General features: G+C 51.6%; 2 protein-coding genes across 2 annotated transcripts; both read right to left on the bottom strand.

Annotated features, from left to right (window-relative positions):
- Positions 1–438: 438 nt before the first annotated feature.
- Positions 439–2,887, bottom strand: Hoxa10 (homeobox A10). Its single transcript, XM_038319761.1, has 2 exons — positions 1,891–2,887; positions 439–713 (listed from the first exon to the last, which is right to left on the bottom strand). Exons 1-2 carry the CDS (start codon positions 2,885–2,887, stop codon positions 439–441), a joined length of 1,272 nt encoding a protein of 423 aa, XP_038175689.1.
- An 8,708-nt stretch (positions 2,888–11,595) lies between these two features.
- On the bottom strand, positions 11,596–13,886 carry Hoxa11 (homeobox A11). Its single transcript, XM_038320730.1, has 2 exons — positions 13,184–13,886; positions 11,596–11,786 (listed from the first exon to the last, which is right to left on the bottom strand). The coding sequence occupies exons 1-2, from the start codon at positions 13,884–13,886 to the stop codon at positions 11,596–11,598; spliced, it is 894 nt and encodes a 297-aa protein (XP_038176658.1).
- Positions 13,887–20,962: the final 7,076 nt, after the last annotated feature.

Raw genomic sequence — 20,962 nt, 5'->3', positions numbered from 1 at the left:
TTGCACCATTGACCTCAGGCCAGACACCTCAGCGCCGACAATGGGACCTAGGGCTTCCGGCTAAGTTTACCCAGGGCTGAGCAGGAAACCAGATCCGGGTAGGAGAACTGGGGCAGTACTAGCAGTAGTAACCCCCCGAGGCAGCGGACCTAGCCCAGTCAGGACTTGACAGCGAGGACAATCTCAATCTCTATAGAATTTTAGCGATATGGCTTTATCCCCCAGAAAATAAGTAAACCAACACCAAGCAAACGGACAAAGAAACAAAATGTCAGAACAAACCAGCCCTGCACAGACGAAACGGCCTGGGAGACGGCGAGTGTGGAAGGGAGCAATGGGGCTCCGGCACAGGTGCGAGTTCTGGGGCGGAGGCTGGAGGCAGAAGGAGGGGTACAGGCGCTCTGGAAGCGAAAATACGGGCGTTGCCTGGAAGTTTCATCAGGAAAAATTAAAGTTGGCTGTGAGCTCCCGGATTCGGTTTTCTCGGTTCATTTTCTTCAGTTTCATCCTGCGATTCTGAAACCAGATTTTCACTTGTCTGTCCGTGAGGTGGACGCTGCGGCTGATCTCTAGGCGCCGCTCTCGAGTAAGGTACATGTTGAATAGAAACTCCTTCTCCAGTTCCAGCGTCTGGTGCTTCGTGTAAGGGCAGCGTTTCTTCCGGCCGCTTTTTGCCGTGAGCCAGTTGGCTGCATTTTCGCCTTTGGAATTGCCTGGAGTTTAAGAGAATGCAAAGGGGAAGGTTAAGTCGAGGCCACTAGGGCTGTGCGAGGGGAGTGAATTCCGGGTCTTTCCCATTAGAGGGATGCCCGAATTCATAGAGAGAGGGTTATGCCCTCCTTTGACTTTCGGAGAACAAGAAATTCCTCCAAAAGGCATGACAAAATCGAGTGGGCCTCCAATCCGCACCCGGTCCTCCCAATTTACATTTCCCCTACTTTTTTTCCAGGCACCTGTTTTAGCACCACTCGGCGGGGCGCTTGGAGAATGAAAGGCCGGGGTAGGCAAGGCCGTACATCTTGAACTTAACGCCTTTCTCTGCCTCTCACGCAGTGGCAGGGAAGCATTTCCTGAGGCCCCCAGCCTGGGGGTAAGGGATGTTTATTTGGATGAGAATCCAGCAGCTTCACTAAGGCTTACCCTAGCCTCCTAGATTGCCCTAGGCCAGAGAAGAAGGATATAGTTGGGCCAATAGGAAAGTCCCCAAAAGCCGATTCTGGGGTCAAGGGCTGTTCCACCTCTGTCTCTCCAAGAAACTGGGGTGTGCAGTTGGGTGACAACGAATTCCAACAGAAGGGAAATGGCCACTCCTAGGTTTTCAGTTCAGGGCCCAGGCGTCCGGGCGGGATTTGCCTTTTCTTCTTCTTGCAACTAGGATTCCCGCCCCTCCAGGAACTTTGAAAAAGGCACGGGGGATCGTAAACTCGAACTTCGCCGGTTAATGGGCTTATTTATTGGCGCTGGCGGCTGCTTATTTTGGATGCCTTACAAACATCCGTGCTATCTGCAGGCGAGCCACTTTCCCTCCCTGCCCCTCCCCCCGCGTGGGCCGCGCTGAGCAGGCTGGGCTGGAGACCAGGGCTTGGGGGTACTCAGGGCCACAAGAAAGTGCATGCACGGGAGGAGGGCTGCTCACTGGTGTCCTCATCCCCCAAGTCTGGGTGAGCTGGGGCCAGCGCTAAGGACGTCTTGGTGTGGGGCACTAAGCCCGACATGGCTTTTTACAGCATCCCCACGCCCAAATATTAAAAAACAAGTTCAGAAGGTCAGCCTGCCTTCAGCTTGGGCCAAGGCCTGCGGCTGCCGCGCGAGCTCCTGGTCCTCTGCTCCTTCCTTGTGGGTCTGTCTGTCTGCCCGCCTGACTTGAGCCCTCGGTTGCTCTCTGCTTACCCAGGGAGTCCTTCTCCGGCGAGGCTTTACTGTTTTCCGAGGGGGCCGGGGACAGCTCCTCAGCTGCCGAGGATGACGCGTGCGCCTCCTCGTCGCCCTGCGAGCCTCCGCCGCCGCCACCACCGGTGCAAACCAGCGTGGGCGGAGGCGTGGAGTCGAGGGCTCGCTCCTTCCCGGCTGCCTCCGCCGAGCTCGTGGCCAGTGCCGGCGGCGGGTCGAAGCCGCGCCCCGGGGGCTGCGCAGGGAAGGGACTGGCGAGCTGCTGCGTGCCGCCGCCGCCGCTGCCGCCGAAGCCCTTGGCCGTGCCGTAGGCCTGGGACAGGCGGAAGTAGCCCGGCACTGGCACTCCGCTAGATGAGCCCAGGGTGCAGCCGTCGGGCGGCGGGCCCCGCGGGAAAGGAGCCAGGTCGGCGGCGGCCGAGCCTTTGGGGCATTTGTCCGCAGAATCGTAGAGGCAGTAGGAGCTCTCTTCTTTGATGTTCTGCGCAAAAGAACACGAAGTGGCCTGTGGCGGGGGTTGGGGCGGCTGCGGCGGGGGCGGCTGCTGCTGCTGGGGTTGTGGCTGCGGTGGCGGCGGCCCGTCGGGCGGTTCCATCCGGCAGGAGCGGGGTGCGTCCAGCCACAGGTCTAGGGGCGCGGGCGCGTAGCCATGAGCCCCGGGACCCATACCCCCGCTGCTACCTCCACCACCACCACCACCACCACCACCACCGCCTCCAGGCGACGGCGCTTCATTGCGCTTGCTGCCCAGCGCGGGGAAAAGCCCGCAGCTTTGCAGCCCGTAGGGCAGGTCGCTGGCTGGCTGCAGGTAGACCCCGCTGTGGGCGTAGTAGCCGCCTCCGCCGCCCCCCGCGCTACCGCCACCGCCACCCGCCTCGCCTCTGGCGGAGCTGATGAGAGAGTCGACCAAAAAAGAGTTCGCGGCAGGGCTCTCCGAGCATGACATTGTTGTGGGATAATTTGGCGAAGGGAGCAGATAGCCCTTTCTGGCTGACATTTCTTGTGCAAAACATGCTGAATACGATTAGCAATCCCCCCGCACCGCGGCGGGCGCCCGCAGCCAATCCCGAGCCAGAGTTTCCACGCGACCACTCCCAGTTTGGTTTCGTAGGCTCAGGGCCGCTCTCCGAGGGCGCCCTCGAAGCCCGCGATTGATATAAATATGTAATCTGTATTGATGGGCCAGAAGACGCACGCCTGACACCTATGGCCCGAATGCCAGAACTGTGGGGGCTGCCTCAAAGTGGTGGTCAGGAGAACTGGCTCTTGAGTCTGCAAACCGCCCCCCCCCCCGCAAAGAATATATTTGGAAGCGCCCTTGGGCCTTGGGCTCTTAACAAGTGGGGTGTTTATGATGTGCACCCCAGCCATCTTTGGGTGCTCCCATATCTGCAGGAGTGTCCATGAGTCCCTGTCGTCCCTTGATCACTTAAGCAGGCCCTGTCTCTGTCTCTTCCTTCTATTCATTTCTGGACCTGGAGCTGGTCCTAGTTCTTAAATTTGGCTTCCCAAAGTGACAGGCGTGGTCCTAAGGCTGTTAAGACCCTCGGAGTGTCCAGAATCCACAGTGAACTGGAAGCTAGCTAGTACCACTCGAACACGTACAAAGAATACTGCCCGAAATTCATTGGTTGATCACTGCCTGGCTCCTCCGTCCTCGCGACTTTCCCACTCCATCCTTTGGCCAGTCAAGATTTTTCTCCTTCCCTATGCTCAGTCGGTTCATGGCTCTCAACTTCTGCCATACAACCTTGCAGAGCTGGCATAGTGATATGAAAATCAACTGTCTGGCAAGCCTAGCAAAGGACTTCCCCCCAGTCAAAGGCTTACTCCCCATCACCCCGAGGAGACCCAAACTCACTTGCTTTGGGGGACTAGAATGTTAGCTTTGGGTCTCTGGTGTCTCTGTACTGGGACAACTGGAGGTGAAACCCTGGGGGAACATGCCCAGCAAACGCCTCTACCACAAGGCTTTCTCTCTTGCTTTCCTTTAAGCCTTAGCGTTCCTAGCCTCCCTGAGGTTATGACAAAAACCTGTCACTAAACTCTTATCTTGCTGTTTCACCCCACGACCCAAAGACGTGGCTGGAGCATTCCTTGTTCCAGCCATTTTGTGGTACAGCGTGCACATTTTAACAAGGTGGTGATGAGGCGATCCATTCCCTGGAAGGTTAAGCTAGGTTTGGGCCCTATTATAAAAGACTCCAGATACCAGGAGCTTTGCTTAGCAGACACTGGGTCCTACTCAGGGGTGCTTTTTAAAGCAATTGGAAGTGGTCATCCTGGGACCCGCTAACCCCCAAGTGTGTGCCTCATCTCAAGCTCAGGAAATGTGACCTTCTCCGGCAGGATCCAGAGGAGATTGTGCAGTTAGTTGATGCTTTGCCCCTGACCTGTAACCCACAAGGTGATGAGGTCTCCAGGATGCCCTAGGCCTGCCAGCTCTAGTAGGAGCAGGAGTGTTGCTGACTGCCCAGATCCCAGGAACAACCTTGTTCAGGCCTCTGCAAATGGCAGAGAAAGACTCTTTCATTTAAATGATCATATTCTGGTTTCTCCCAGAATGAATCCAGCCACTGGACAGTGACGACCCTGAGAGTGAAAACACATAGACTGGGCTACACAGAGGCCAGCCAGCCTCTGGCTTCTGAGATTCCAGCGTCTGGGGATTGTTTGCCGCTGCTTGGCCAGCCGCCGCCCTGGAATCAGGGCTTCTGCTAACACTAGCAAGGTTTCCCTGTCACTTCTACCTCTGTCCCCCCCCAAGGTGACTGTCTGGGAGGGCTGGGTATCTAAGCATCTGAATGCAAAAGAAAGAAAAGGGGAGAGAAAGAAAGAAGGAAGAAGATGAAGAAAGAGATGAGAAAAAAGGGGAGAGAGAAAGAGGATACGAACACCGATGAGCATCAGCCCGCTGCAGCTGGAATTTTCAATCTACATTAGCCACCCTGGAAACTAAAGTCTGGGTCTGTGGGAAACATTAACTATCTGTTTTGCTTCTGTGCCCAAGGCCAAGGCAAATTTTCTCTTGGGTAGGCCTAGCGAGCAAGAGAACCAGAAGTCTGCAGAGCTCCAGAGCATTAAAGCCTATGGCCCTCCCTTAAGCTTCCAGGATGTGCTTGGTCCTTCCTCTGTTCACCAGACAGGTGGGACTCTGTTCAGTCTGTCACCTGACAATGCCCGGAAGCTGGGGGGTTGCCAGAAAAAGGGCACTTTGCTCTTCAGCGATTCAGATACCTCTCTGGAGAGAGATGTTATGTGGAGAAGTAGGTCTCAAGAGTGCTGAATGTTCCTTCAGGAAAAGGAGCAGCAGCAGGCCAGCAGGCTTGTGGATCAGGGTTAGACCCCTCTGCTGTCCCTGTCATGTAAAAAGGAGCTTCACTGGTAGTGACTTTTAAAGGACCAGTGGCCATCGGAGAGAGTGTTTGAGATAGCAGAGGCTACAAGAATAAAAAGAAAGGAGCTGATACAGATATGAGAGAGATCTTTCTTAACCTTCCAAGGTTTCAGGGAGTCCTCTGAGTAACCTAAGGGTAGTTCTGAAAATCCCAAATCTTCATTCCCATGACTTGACCTATCATTTTCAAGGGGTTTATAGACCCCCCCCCCACAGCTTTGTCCTTAAATTCTCCATCGAGGACTCTCATGGGACTCAGCAACCCCTGCCTATCTGTCTGGCAAAGCAAGCCAGGTGCCCAGCTGCAAGCCGCTCAGGCTGGTCCTAGCCAACTCCTTGTAGGATGGCCAAATGGGCTTCTAGGTTGGATGCTATCCAGAAGCCTGCTATTGCTGACCAAGGTTAAAAAGTCAACTCCAGTACTGCACATAAATGCCTCTAAATGCCATCTCTGCTAAAGGTTGGGAGAATTAGATTGCCCGCTACCAACCCCACGGACCATGGCATTGGCACTTGGATCTTCATCAGCCTTTGTGATAAGCAGATATGTTGCTCTCAACAGTAACTTGCCCCCTGCTAGAAACCAAACGGCAGCGTGTTTAATTTGAGCTCTTTCATTTCTTTCCTTGTTTTAAGTGTGTAAGCCTTCATGCAAACCCCTCTCTAACTGGCCGCTCTGTCTTACTCCCACTGAGATTTGCTGAGCAAGGGAACAACAGGAAAGCCTGTTGTGGGATACTGTGAGGTATCTGGCGGACTGGCCTGATATGGCTGTCCCAGAGTAAATATAATGACTCAGAAACTCGAGTTAAACGTGAAAGATAGGTTGAGTGCCTGCTCGGCTTTCTTGGTCTGGAGCCCCAGGCTTCTCTCAGCCACCCTGAAGGCTCCAGTGTCTCCCTAAACCACAACAATGAGGTGTTAGCCTCCTCAATAAAAAATATTTTGTTTATTGAGCTCCTTGGCTTTCAGGAGATTCGCCATCCTCCAAAGGATTAAGTATACTGATTCCCTTTTCTTTCTTTTCGCCTTTGCCCTTCCTTTCAGCTGCTGAATTCCCTTTTCCTTCTGTAGATGCCTTTGACCTAAAACCCTTGGTGCCTGCTGTCCTTAACCAGACCACTGGAGCAATCACTGCTGTCGCCACAACCGCCACACTCTGTGTTTGTTCAGGAGTAAACATTGTGGGTTTCTACCTGGAGATAACATCCATTCTCTCCATGGGAAATGCCAGACACATGGATCAAGAAAGTTTGAGGATTACTCTGTATTTGACTTGATAGCCAATTCCTCTTCCTGTGTAGGTCCTTGGGAGGCCCTCAAATACATTCTTATTATGAAAATAAGTTGAGTTTGTCACTAGGACAAAACAAAACAAACAAAACAAAAAGCAAAATACCCCTAGGTCCTGAGAATGAAATATAAATTAGTTTGTATATAGAGATCATTCTCAATGCTTTTTTTTGAAGGGGGGCTCCAAATTATCTAGAGGGTGTAGAGATGGATTGCAGCTTCATAGAGGAAAATTAATACAATTTCAGCATGTCGAGCATTAACAAATTTCAAAAATTCTCCCATTTATACATTTATGAATAACTAGATTTTTTTTCTACAAGCAATATTCTTTTCTTGTTCTTTAAGGGTGTTGCCTTTTTCACGGTTGTTTAATGTGTGTTTTTTTTCTTTTCTTGTCTACCAGGTTCAATCTATCCTTAGGTTAAATATTTTTCTTTCTTTTTTCTCTAAATCCAACCCTTGAGATAGCCCTTGCCCTTTAGTGGAGGAAGTATTGGGGTCTTTTGTCAGTAGTCTTGAAGTACCAGCGTTCTTAGTTTTGTAGGTAAAGAAATGGCCCTGGTCTTAAAACTGGAGGCAGCTCAGGCGTGTAAGGAGAGCTGCTACCCACTGCCATTCACAGAGTGGGCCTCATTTCTGCTCAGGGTTGCTTTTTTTCCTGGCACGGCTTTGGAGCCCACACATCACAAAACTAGCAGTTCATAAGCACGATTTTTGCTCACACACTTGCGAACAGGGGCAGCACCGATTTGTTCTAAAATTCCTTTTACTCAGCCACGGCGTGGTTTATTTCGGAAAAGAAAGAAATTACTTCGAGAAATAAATGAAAATATAATAAAATAAAAATTTAAATATGGGCAAAACAGGAGATTTAAATCTGGCCTTCAAAATGCAAGCGCTTTAGTTATTTAAAACTTGTTTTTATGAAAGTCTTGAACAAATGCCTGCTGGGTCAGACTTAATCCCCCATGCCGTTTAAACAAATATAATGATATTTACTAATGTGCTTTTGTATAATTTGCAAAATGTGCAATTCAAAGTCCCTTCCTTTTAACGGCTAGGAGATTTTGTTGGAAAATGTCTGCCAGGGATATGATGCCACATTCCAAATTCGCAGTACGGGGCTGTCTCCAACATACAGAGAGAGAGAGAGAGAGAGATGCGAGAGAGACGAGAGACGGCGAGAGAGAGCACGACGTAGACGAGAGAGAGAGAGAGAAGGAGGTAGAGATGAGAGAGAAGAGCCCCGCGAGAGAGATAGAGGAGGAGGAGAGGAGAGTGAAGAGAGAGAGAGACGAGTAGAGCAGAGAGGAGTAGAGGAGAGAGAGAGAGAGACGGAGAGAGACGAATAAAAGCAAACAACCAAATACGACTTCTTGAATGACCCTTTTTGGTGAACAAAGCTATTTCTGGCCTGCTAGGCAGACTTCTAGACTGTACCTCCGAGAAAACAGGCAACCTCTGCCCCAGGGAATAAACCCGCTCCAAAGGCCACAGATGTTGACCACACCATTGTTTCCAAGGAGAAATTTTGTTTTTCTTAGTCCACCATCTCTTTCTCTCCGAAGAAACGTAATCCCACAGCTCATTCTCTCTTTTGCCTGGGTTCCGACCATACCTAACGCATTCAGATCTGAATATTTCAGTAAAATCGAAAGATCGCCTGGGGTGAGAAACTTAGGTGAAACGCTGGCGCACGGAGCTAAAACAGACAACTTTTCTCCTTAGGCCTCCCACTGCTTTCCAACCACAGAGATCCAAGGGGAGCGCGGGGGAGGGGGTGGCAAATGCGCATCACCCTACAAACTCAATCATGGCCTAGAGCTTTGCTTAGCCATCGGCCACGTTCCCACTCCTCCCCTCCCCACTACAGTGAAATTGATAAACTTGTGGCCACTTACCTTGACTCATTTCTGAAATCATTGCCAAAGGGCAGCAGCTTCTCCACGCCGCGATGTGGAGAGGCCTAGTGAAGGCGCTTTGCTTTAAATTACAACCCCAATCACTTCTTGAGCGCGAGGTTCCCTATTTTTTAATACGAAGGGGAGCCAGGCAAGTGAAATAAGGTACCGTGCTGCTCTTAGTATCAGAAGCGAACAAAGGCCAAGAATCTCGCTGGGGTTCCCGGCTCCCTGGCGGCTTTGACATTGATCGCAAGTGCGCCATCTCGTGGTTGTTGCAGGTCTAGGCGAAGTTGGAGAGCCAGCCTGCAGCCCAGAAAAGGAAGCTGGCTCCCGGCAGAGAAAGAGGGAGAGAATGTGCCCAACCCGCTGCTATTGAGATCTCATTTTTACATCTAAGAAATTGCTGCAAAACCCCAGCCGGGTTTATAGCGGCGCATTCCAAATATGCAAATTGGCCGGCCCGGGACGGGTTTACGACCACATTGTCACAGCCATCGGAGGATGGGCTTTTATAGGGCTCAGAAATCAAACCCTCGTCCGCCCGCCGCCCGCCTGCAAGCAGTTCTCCTGGCTAGACTCTCTCTAGCAACTTGAGAGACTTTGGTTAATCTTTAACCATCCCAAAGGAAGTCTTTTCCTAAACCGGGCTTCCCTGCCCGCCCCCCTTAGCCCCCCAGGAGGGTCCTTGTTCTTCTCAGTGTGTCTGTCTATCAACCTAGACATTCATCCAGGGGGTCTGTCCCTCTCCCCTTTCAGCTGGCTTTCTCCCGTCGCGCCAGTTAGACAAACACACAAACAAATAAACAGAGCAGGGTTTGAAGCCGAAGGCCTCTCTTCAAATGAGACCCTCTCTGCTGCTCTGCCTCAGCCTGGGTGGCTGGAGAGAGGGTGGGGTGGGCAACAAAAGGTTCTGTCCCTTTCAGCCATGCCCTCAAGGTTATGGGTGATGTCCAAATTTAAGGCAGAAGTTCAAAGGCAGCAAACAAAGAGCAAGCCCGCATCTTACTTTGCCCAAGGGAATGGAGAGGGAGCTGGAGCTGGACAGGAAACCCTAGAGGTTCCCGGGATTCACTTCTGCCATGATATCTAGTCTCTACTGCTGAAGGGATCCACAGGGCACACTCAGAGGGGCTCAGCTCAGTCCTGAGGTGAGGTTAGACTGGGCCAGGCCATTGGCCATTGCAGACCCCCAAGGCCTTCTTCTCTAGGGCTGAAGTCAGTTGGAGGGAGCAAAGTCTCACATACTAGGCCCTGACAAATCCCATCCCTAAGATGCTGCTTTCCTTGTGGACATATAGGCCAGGCTTCCAATGCTTTGCTTCTGTGGTAGCTCAATCCTGTTCTACCACCTCTGCACACACCCCTCAGGGGCCTGGAAACTGGCCCCATTTACAGGTAAAAGGATGCTAGCTGAGGGGAGACATTTGGCAGGAAAAGGCAAACAGGGAGAGAAATGTCACACCAGGACCCAATACCCACATTTCTAGCCTCTTCATTTCCCATGTGCCCTCGTGTCTGTGTGCAGGTTAAGACACAGAGGAAATACAGGGTGGATAAGAACCAGCTGAATGCATTCATTACAGACAGAACCACCAGGGATTTCTCAACAAGGGAGACAGAAGAGATTCACTTGGAGATCACCTGGCTCCCCAGAGGAAGTTCTCAGGTCTTGTGAGGCTAGCTCTAGGCATGCCAATACTTTCCAAATGTTACAATATTGTAAAAGAATAAAAAGACCATCTCCAACATCCTTCTTGTTCTCTTCAGCATCTTCAAAGAAATCAACTAATTGGGGGCAGGGCTGGGAGGAAGAAGAGTATTGAAACACATTAGGTTATGGTTTCTTTATTTACAAGTCTTTTGAACACCATCCCTGTATGAAGCATACATTCAAATATTTTTAGCAGTGAGCGAGTTTAACCGTGGAACACTGTAAACAGATAGAGCCTTTAAATATTTTTATTATTCCCCACCCCCCTCTACATTGCATCTTAAACTTCGCTTTGGTTCCTTCGGGGAAATATATATATAATATAATATTTATCTTTTAAAATATTTCCAAATCACTCTCCGGCTCTTAGAAGATTGCCAGAAGCTTCCAAGCTCAGTTCTGAGTCAATGAGAGCAGAGTGCAGCCTAGGAATGGGAGATCTGGGAGCAGGGAGACTTCAGCCCCTTATAGCCAAACCCACTGGCCAGGCCTGCTGCTCTGCTGCCTGACACCAACTGAATCCAAGCTTCCTAAATGTCATGGAGGCTTTGCCAAGCTCTAGCAGTCCACAGGCATTTCCTGCAGAGATTGAGGGACCAGCAGCCAGCTTAGCATAGCCTCTGGATTTCTCAATGTCTTCTACAAACTCTATGATTGAGTGAAGACCCATCACCACCATTGGGAGGCAGAAAAGCCAGGTAGGCTGTTAGGAGTTCAGGCTTGGGTACAGAACAATGGGTGGCCAGGAGGGATGGAGAGATATTAATATCACCTGGACAGAATTCTCTTTCTTCCAGGACCCCCAGCTTTCTCCCTTTTCACAGCCACCTTTTAGTCCACCTTTCTTTCACATTACTTTAGAAAAGCAAACCCATTCTGGACATCTAGGAACCCTCCCCTCTCCTCCTACCCCATCCCCAAGCTGACTTAGGCCTGGAGAGCATCCACCTTCTTGACTTAGGAGTCCTGGGGGTGGGCAGGCTCTATTCAGAGGGTCCTGAAGGGGTGGCCTCCAAGGGGTTTGGCAGGGGGCCCAATCCCCAGTGACCACACCCCAGCCCCAAAGCTTTTGCGGGCTCTAAGAGCAAACCACCAGGGGTCCCAAACCATTCATCCTGTTGATTCACAACTCTTAGAATCCAATTATTAATAGGAAGCTTAGCCATTGAGATCTGAACCTAGAGTTTTCAGGCCCCTTCCTATTGGGCTATCTCTGCAGGGGAAGCCTCCCCCTCTCTTCTACATCACCCCCCTTTTTCCCAAGTCATTGTGTGGCTTGACCTTGTCAAGGGCAAAATCTGCATATTATTTCACATGTATGAAACCCCCCTCCCAATTCCAGGAGGCTGGAGCTTTAGAGAAGTGGATTAGCCGAGTAGTATTGTAACCGGTCTCTGTTAATCTTTTTTTTCCTTCATTCTTCTGTTCTGAAACCAGATTTTGACTTGACGATCGGTGAGGTTGAGCATGCGGGACAATTGTAGGCGCTTCTCTTTGTTGATGTAGACGCTGAAGAAGAACTCTCGCTCCAGCTCCCGGATCTGATACTTGGTGTAAGGGCAGCGCTTTTTGCGGGTGCGTTGGCCACCTAAGGAGGGAAAGAGGCAAGAGTGAGTAAGGAATAGGGGATGCAACTTGCCCCAGTACCCCCAGTGGAGAAGAAGGTCTGGCCACTGGGTCTGGAGGCCCAGTCCAGGCCCCTTCAAAGTCTTTCCAGGCCCTTGCCTTCAGGCTGCTATTGCTGGCCAGGGACAAGCTGCAGTTGGAGCCGGCTTCAGATAAAAGCCAGCTCCCTAGATAGGCCCCCAGGGAAAGGACTCAGGCTGCCCCTTGAGCAAAAAGGAGGGCTTCCCACAGCAACAGGCGATTTTGCGCTGGCTAAACCGCTTTGAAAACAGGCAAGTGGGGGGTTGCGGACTGTGCCTTGCCCCGCCAGACTAAACAAATAGCCGCCCGAGGACATTTCACCTTCAGCACCTGGGCCGCCTGTTCCTGAGGCAGTAAAGGCATGCATCCTGGCCCCAGGCTTTCCCGGTTGCAGCCACGATTTAGCCATTCTTAACATCTGGGGCGGCTGCGGGGTCTTTGTCAGCCTGACTTGGGATCAAGAGCTCCTGCATCTTCCGCCAGCCTCCCAGGTCTCTCGAGGTGGGAGGCGGCAGAGGAAACCCCCTACCCCGGACCTTCACACAGCACTCACTGCTACAACACAGCCAGAAGGCCCTCAGCCGGGCAGGGATGCTATTTTAGGGAGGGTCGAAGGAAAAGAGGCTTCCTTAACCCTCAGGCAGGAGCCAGTTGTTCACCCCCACCTCCTTAAAAACAACAACAAAGACAAAAAGAAAAAACCAGGTTGCTTTTGACTGATTTAATAACAACTGTGAATAACAGAACGGCGGCACGTAATTACCACCGCGCCAAAGGAAAATGGCTTCCTTTGGACAAAAAGGCCAACTTTAGGTTAATTTGTTTCTTTTAATATATTGCTCCAGCTAAGCGGGCTACTTTATCTGTTAAATGCGCTCCTAGCGCCATCGTTAAACAGCGATGCCTTTGAATCCCAGCCGGGACTGGAGTCCCGCCGCAACACATGGCTTTTATAAAAATCTCCGGATTACCTCGCTATCAAAGGCTCCTGAAGCCCTTGTAGGGGGAATTTACAGGCGCCCACCTCCGGCTCCCCAGCCTGGAGCTGGCCTCGAGCGGGATCATGCTGTTGGGTTTGGGAGCTGAGAAGGGAAAAAAGGAAAAAGGGGAGTTGTATTTTTTTTTCCAAGCGTGCTTTGGCCGGTGGGTATTTCACGGCCAATTTCAGCACTCGCCACGTGATCCCTCCTTTTATAACAAAGTTTTGTTGGGGGAAACCTAAAGGCCCTTCATAAACCTTATATGCTTATAAAACAGCATATAAAAATTTAACAGCGGTGCTGCGCTAGATTCCCAACTCCCCTTTCATAAAGCGCTGGGCGCTGCCTTTATACGCACCGGAGCTGCCGGCCTTGTCCTCAGTGTGGCCGGAAGACGACTCGGGGCTGCTGCTGCTCTCGGGTCGCCGCCGCCGCTCCTTCTCCTCCGCCGTCGCCTCCCGACAGCCGCCGCCGCCGTCCGAACTTGAAGTTGCCGGCGCGCCCGTGGCCGCCGCAGCCACCGCCGCAGCGGAGGTCGCAGCTGCCGCTGGGGGCACTTTCTCGGCGCTCTTGTCCCCAGGGTAGTCGGAGGAGGCGAGATTTTCCGGGGTGCCGTAGGCTGTCTCGAAAAACTGGTCAAAAGCCTGTGGCAGAACGCCGTTCCTGCCCACCGTGCTATAGAAATTGGACGAGACGGCGGGGGTGGGGTGGTGGTAGACGTTGGCCGAGCTCTTGGCCAGCACGTCGCCAGGCACGCCGGCCGCGCTGGGCGCCTGCAGACAGTCTCTGTGCACGAGCTCCTCCGCGGAGTAGCAGTGGGCCAGATTGCCGCGGGGGTGCCATTTAGTGGCGGGCTCAATGGCGTACTCTCTGAAGGTCACTTCGCGCACGGGTTGGACCTGGGGCAGGTTGGAGGAGTAGGAGTATGTCATTGGGCGCGAAGACGGGGTCTGGGGCAAAAAAGAAGGGAGGCTGGAGAAATCTGGACCCGAGACGTAGTAAGTACAACTTGGCAAATACATGTTAGAGGAGCAGGGACCACGCTCATCAAAATCCATCATTGGGCTACCTTGGGCTCTCCGCAGTAGCCGAGCTTAACATGATTCTCCACTGCAGCTGCCTCTTTGAAGCGGATCCGTGAAGTAGAAATTTGGAGACGTAAGCTGACGTGGAAATCTATCCCCATCCTTAGCAGGGAGGTGCTGGTCATGTGACCCGATGTTGAAATTGACAAGCTGTGAGCTAGTCCCGGCTTTTTTTTTTAAACCCCCTCCCTTTCCTTTTTTCCCCCTCCCCTCCCTCCCGGCTTCCTTTCTTTGTAGCCACCTCAGGGGAAGCGACAGATCGTCACTCGGTGTTCTCACCGAAAGCACGTAATCGCCGGTGTAACTCATGTTGGCTGGGGGGCCTCCCCGCGCGCAGAAAGGCTGGGGTGCTCCCCCAAGCAGCTCTCCTTTGCTCAGCTACATGGTCTTGGTCCACGGGTGCGCTGAGGGCTGCGAGAGAGCGCAACTCCCGATGCCTCCCCCCACACCCCGGTGGGTGAGGGATGCTCTGGGCTGGGGATGGCCAGGTGAAAGCCTGGAACTGTGTGGCTCCAGGTCTCCGAGCCTGTTAGCCGAAGGCTTACGTTCGCCACCTCCTTCTTCGCAGCCCCCCCTTACAGGCTTGCTCTGGGAAACACCTCAGCCTCAGACCCTGGCTGGACCCCATTTGGGGCCAGGCTTCGCAGGCGTGGATGTGCCGGCCTCGTGGCTTGTCCGATTTGCACGGTGACTTGATTACACGCTCTCATTCATGGTCACTTCCGAAGCGCTTTAGTGCCTTCCGTCCCCCAAACCGCTAACAGGCAGAGCAGCTTTCCTCCGCGGTTTGTCAATAATATCCGCGGTCCGGAAGGGCCTTCGCCTTACCCGGGTTCCACCTTCCCTGCATCTTTTGCCTACTTCCTCACCCCACACCCTGCCTTTGGAGGAACCCTCTTCTCCTCAGCTGCCTGTAGGGGTTCGGAGTGACTCCGAAGAGCCAGAGGCGCTGGGACTGCGCTTCTGCTCACCGGTCCGCAAGCTGTTCTGTCTCCTGAAGCTGACGAATCGGAAACCATGCAATTGAGGCGAACTTTGGGCTGTTTTAGAGGCGCTGACATCCGAGGAGCCTTCTCCTGGGTATGCTGCACCTTTGGGGGACCCATTAGGCTGCTTGCAGCTCTTCAGAGCTGTGAGGGAAATGGAGGGTGGCAGAGAGGGAGTAATGGCCCAAGGTTCCCCGGCTAAGAGAGGACTAACCCGCCTCTACTTCCTTGCAAAGCCGAAGAATGAAAGCAAAGGATATTCAAAGAAAAAAAAAAAAAACAAACAGACAGCTCTCATCCTTCTTGCTATGTAGTCCATAGGAGAAGCACGATGCCAAAGAAAAGAGAGGTGTTCTGGCTGCCTGCACCTTGGGCCACAGAGATGTCTTGAAAAAGCTAAGCTTGATGTACAGAGAGATAATGCTCAAGAAGCCATAACTGCTAGGATAAACTTAGCTCTCTTCAGAGGAGGAAACGGAGATTAAGAAGACAAAATATCGCTTGCCATTCTGCAAGACTGAAGAAGTGTTTGGGGAAAATGAAAGGAAAGAGAGGGTACAGGGCAGCTAGGCATGGTCAAAGCAGGGAGGGGACCCAGAACTGGGGGCTCCCCACAGCTCCCTTAGAAGGAGCTAGGGTGCCACAAAAGTCAAAAGTGAAAACCTTTTCCCCTTTCCTCATCCAGGAAATAGCCAAAGGGGGAGATTTAGAGTATAAACGCTAAGATCTTTGGTATTTAAGTGTCAACATCGATTTATTTATTTATTGCTGAGCTAACTGTAACTGACTCAATAACAAATTTAATCATGCATTGCTTTGGAAAAGAACTATTCTCATTATGTATTTTCTCCAAATAATGACCCACCATTGCATTGGAATGCCCACTGTAAATATCAATAATATCAAATAATTACTGTGTAGTGGAGTAAACTAATTTATTAGCATTAATGTTTATGTGGCTCTAGCTCCCCCCCCCCTTTTTTTTTTTACAAGGTTTGCTTATCACAAATCAAGATCCTGGACACATTGGTTTAATGAACTCTTTATTCAGGATTTGTTGCAGGAACTTTCATGCCCCTTGGATCCCTGAGAGCTGAACTTGAAATTATTCCTGCATCTTCAGCTTGACATATTTGTCCGCTGTGGCTTCCCAGATGACTGCAGTGGTGTGGGCCCGGAGAGAAAGGTTGTTGGGGAAGGGTAGCTTCAGGCCTTCTAAATCTGGGGATCGAAACTACAGGATGGTCCTGCAGCAAAAAAACAAAAACAAAAACAAAAAACTTCTATTTCCTGCAGTGGCCAAGGAGGCAAAATATTTATCTCTTCACAATATCTTTTTGGAGGCTACATAAAAGGGAGGTGAGCTTGTGAGCAGCAGTATCTGAGCAGTTCCCTGGGTTGATTTTTGCTAACCTCAAACTTTTGCCCAGCAGCCCACCCAGTCCTCGCCACCCCTACCCTCGAACAAAAGGAATGCGTGAAGGGTTTCAGTGACTTTGCCTTAACAAAGGCGCCACCATTGCAGGGCTCGCCCCGCCCCTGGGTGAAGGCAAACAAATTCTTGCACTTGTATTAGGGCTTTTAAGACCATAATTAAACCCGGGGGCGTCTAGGAGAACCGAAAGCAGTTCTAGACAGACCTGCAGATTTTATAGCAGTTTTGGCAGTCAACTTCAGCTTGTGCCTGAGCCGTGGGGCCCGAGGTGGCCCAGCCACGGGGGATGCAAGGCCGCCTCCCCTGGCTACATGGCAGCTTCTCTCATAATTAGCTCGACTTCTCCGGATGCCAGGGAGAAGGGGTGCCTGCGGAAAGGTCGGTGTGACACTGTGCAGGTTCTCATCGAGGGAGGGCTAGTTAGTTGTGAGCGAGAGCCAGCCGGCAGGTAGGTATCCCATGGGTGTTTGCTGGAGACAGGGCAAATTCGTCAGGAAGGACTGTGGGCGAAGAAGGTGCTCCACGAAGGTGATTGTCAGAGCAATTAGACAGACAGTAGAGAAGAGGGGTGCCCTGAAGGGATTTGCATCCTCGAAGGGAGCGTGTGGGGGCGCTGCGGTGAAGATGGTTGAAAAAAAAGGATTTGATGGCAACAGAAGGGAAATGGCCAGGAGCTCTGGAGCTGCCAATTGCTGTTTAGTTCTATATGCAGAGACAAGAGATGGGATGCTCAAAACCCCCAAGGCTGCTCAATAGAAGCCGCTTCGCCTGGCCCTGACCTGCTTGAACCTGGTAGAGTATTCTTCAGGCAGTCATCAAGGCCGGAGCTGCTCTGAGGTTCCGACCCAATCTGGGGAAAGAAAGGGAGGTGGTTCTTCGGGTCCTTGGTTTTCACTTAGCTCTGAGCCTAACTGACTCTTCGGCTTTTCAGGAGGTCGAAGGTCGATCATAGCCCACCAGGCTCTGTGAAAGACCGGGCTAGGGATAAGACCACACCGGAAGGCCAAGTCCGAGTTCCATTCCAAGAAGAGGCGGCTGCCGGCAAGGCTATGACATTGGCCCTGGACATTGGTTTCCCAGGCGCTGTTCTTTCTCAAGAACTCCACAGCGAGCGGGCCGTCTCCAGAAAACACTCCTCAACGTTTATTTCCTTTAATCGCCAACCCGGAGCCCTACGGCGGCTAATGCAAGAGGCCAAAAATGTTTGGAGGAAGAAAAACAAAGGCAGGAAGTGGTCGCGGCCTGACGGTGCGGGTGCGTGTGTCTGTATAGAAGGGAGGGAGCCGGTTCAATCTCCTCTTGTTTTTCCAAACTTCAAGGTCTAGGCAGACCCCCTTAGCACTTGGCCAAGGCTCTCGGCCCAGAGACTGGAGGTGGCCAACAAGTTAGCCTTGTCGAACTGAAAGGCTAAGAAGGAAACTTGATCAGCAAAACACACCAAGCCTTTTGAAGGTTTCTTCTGATTTTATCCCGAAAGGGTGGGGGTTGTATTGGTATCCACTAAGGCTGCTGTTTTCCTCTCATCGGGCTTAGTCGGGCTTAAATGCATCATGAAGGGAGGGAGGTTCAGGCACCATTCGCTCCACCCTCCTTCTCCAGGTAGAATACCAGAATAAAGTGTGTCCAGGTGCCTCTGCTGAATCTGCTTTTCCGTGCAGTTGGACATGGATGGGGCAGTAGTGGGACAGCGCTTCGGGAAGTGGCCTAGGCTGTCTGTGGCTTTGGAAGGATCATTTTGTAGAAAGGCCATGTAAAGCCTTGTCATTATCGGGGTGGCTGTGCCAGGGGTGTTTCCAATACAGTCATTCAAGAGACTAGAGCTGCAAGCACTGTCACTTGATAGACTAGATAGTACTATGCCACTTCAAGGAAGAACAGAAATGGACAATGCGAGTGCACTTCTAGACTCTGGGCTTCCTAGAGTCAATCTGAAAGGCTTCCCTGGCTGCAGAGCGCGGGAGGCAGCAGTTGCCAGATATCCCTAACTCAGGGGATCTGAAAGCCCCATGGCAGTTCCTTGGAAGCCTAAGCATGGTATCCATAGTGTAAATGTTCAACCAAGCTTCCCCCACTCTCCAGTCCCCCCCCCCCCCCAAGCCTTTCTTGTCCCCAGGCAGTTCCTGCTGGTCTGTTTGCCTCTTCTCAGCTAGCCTTCCTCAGGCATTCTCCTGCCCTTTCTGTTGTCTCCCCTTGCTTGAGCAAGGGCTGAGGTGTTCAAGTGCCTCCAGAAGGAACCTACTAGGCAGGTTTAGAGAAAGGGGTCTATTAAGTTTCTTACTTTCCTCATTTTGACCTCCAACAGAGAGAGAACCTGAAGTGGATTTCTTTCCCTCATTCAATGAGTACTATATATTCCAAGCACAACCTCCTCCCTTCATCCCCCCCCCCCCCACGGAACCCTTGCTCCTTTGCTGAGCCCATCACCTTCTTTATTCTAAGTAAGTACAGGAGCCCGGGATGAGGTGGACCCACTAGACTAACCAGGTCTTGCTCTCAATTTTCTACAATTGCTGTTCAGTAGATTGATTAAAACACCATAAGTATTTCACCTTTTGTTGCTTGCATGAGCCTTACTTTCCTCTGTTTCACAATATTGCATTGTGTTCATAAAGGTAAACTGAAAACTAGTGCTGATCTGGTGGCCATCTTTTCCATGGGTGTGAGAGTAGGCCAATGAGGGGATTTGGTCAAATAGCCACAAACACTTCCCAGTGACTGGAGCCAGAACTCCATATAAGTACCCTCTCCTACAAAGAAGGAGGTGTCTTTGGAGTATTTTTTCCCCATGGTGAACTAAGGAGATAGATTTCATAGAATGGCCCAAAGATCTTTAAGTATTTGTCCCCAAAGTATGGCAGATTATGGCCAATCCATCACGTTATACGTAGGCAAAATACCAGGGGACTACTCTTATCACTAGCAGGTGGAGACAGGTTAATCTGTATGTTTGGCTAGGTACCAACCCCCTCCCCGAGCTGGTCTACCTGTTCTTTAAAGCAAGAGAATAGGTCACACCTTGAACTTGACCTCACAATTGGTTCTTAGCCTGACTAGTGGGTCCAGTCACTACCCAGTGCCCCTAAACATCTGAACAAGCCCACATCCTTCTTCTGGCCACTGGAGGGTGTACCACAGAGCTCAGTCGAGGGTCTCAATCGCCCAAACAATCGTTTAGTTTAGTGAGTCTCAGGCTGATGGGAGAAGGGAGGGTTCATTTGAGAACTATTTTTATTTTTTATGGTTGTCAACTCATTAGAGATTTTATTTATTCTTTCCTATAAAGTGGGAGCGAGTGGGGTGAGGAAGACTTTGAAGGGTGAAAGTCTGGTTCTCAATATCCACCTCCTATTCACTTCCCTTCCCCGCAGCAGCAGTTCGGCCCAGCCGGGGTTTCCTCAGCTGAGTGAGTGTGTCTGCAGTAAAGACAGAGGAGTGTAACACAACCAGGAGGTTGGCTCTGGTCCTCCGGGTGAGGATCTGAAGGCATCCTGAGGCCCTAAATTACAATTGTCTCCTAGAATAGCTCCACTTCCACTCGTTACTTTTGAAACCCAAAGCGGCCTCTGTCTCTGTGGAGGCCCCCACTAGGAGCCTTGTACTGGGAGCCTCCTCCCTTCACCCTGCCTGGCAGCCCCTCTTCCCTGGTACCTAGTCCATGCTACTCATCCTTATGTAGCTCCTTGCCACAGCTCTAGGCGGAAATCCCAGCTTTTTTGTATTTTGAAAAAGAAAAAAGATACTTTGCAGGTCTCTTTTGGTTCTCTTTGGGGGGGGGGTAGGCTGAGTGGCCAACTAGTCTTAAGCTATGTGTTTACTGCTGGGCCTGACGCACTGACCTGCTGCAGGCTTTCTTAGAGGAATTCTCTGTCCTGTAGAGCACAATGGGGCAGAGAGGGGGGTGGCGGGAGGGGCAGGAGTCAAAGGGTTTTACATTGGCATAGTCTACCTCCTTTCAAGTAGACATAGGCAGAAAGGGCATTAAAGGTCTCACCAAAAACCCGAAAAACCCTGAGTTTGGACTGGACTGGATGAACCCAGCAGAATATTTATTTCCATATCCGATTCCCAGCCGCCAGGCCGGCTGAACCACTCACTGTTCCTATCCGACCAGAACTTCCATTCTGCCCGGTCCGTTCTCCTGGGCGCACATATGCTCGCTCTCTCCCTGGTTAGGCCTCCGCGGACACGGAAATCACCCATCAATTTCTGCCCTTCCAGGATGAAGGCATAGCTTGGACTATCCCCAGCTTCAAACACCCCTTTCAAAGGAGGATGGGGATAAAGGGAATTGAAAATTAAAAAGAATCTTGCCTCAGTGCTAAAGCTCAGGCTACCAGGGCCAGGATCCGCTTGCAGCAAGAGTGATGGCCTGGCCAATTACCTATCCCGTGCTTTTCTGTAATCGTGGCGGGCTTCTTTCTTCAGGCGGCCCTGACCGTGAAGGCGGTGGCGCCGAGGACTTGACCTTTACGGTGTGAAAAGCCGTAAGGAGCGGGAGGAGGACTCCGCGCTGTCTCCAGCTTCGGCCACCCAATAGCAGCTAAGACAATCTACTCAGGCCAGGCCGCTCACCCCCATTTCCCCTTGCATTTCGAAAGTGCTGGACCACAGGCTCGCGGCCAGGAAACAAA

Source organism: Arvicola amphibius, chromosome 2 (genome assembly GCF_903992535.2).
Source record: "Arvicola amphibius chromosome 2, mArvAmp1.2, whole genome shotgun sequence".
Lineage (NCBI taxonomy): Eukaryota > Metazoa > Chordata > Mammalia > Rodentia > Cricetidae > Arvicola > Arvicola amphibius.
The sequence above is the reverse complement of the archived record's forward strand: the minus strand, read 5'-3'. Positions and strand labels throughout refer to the sequence as shown.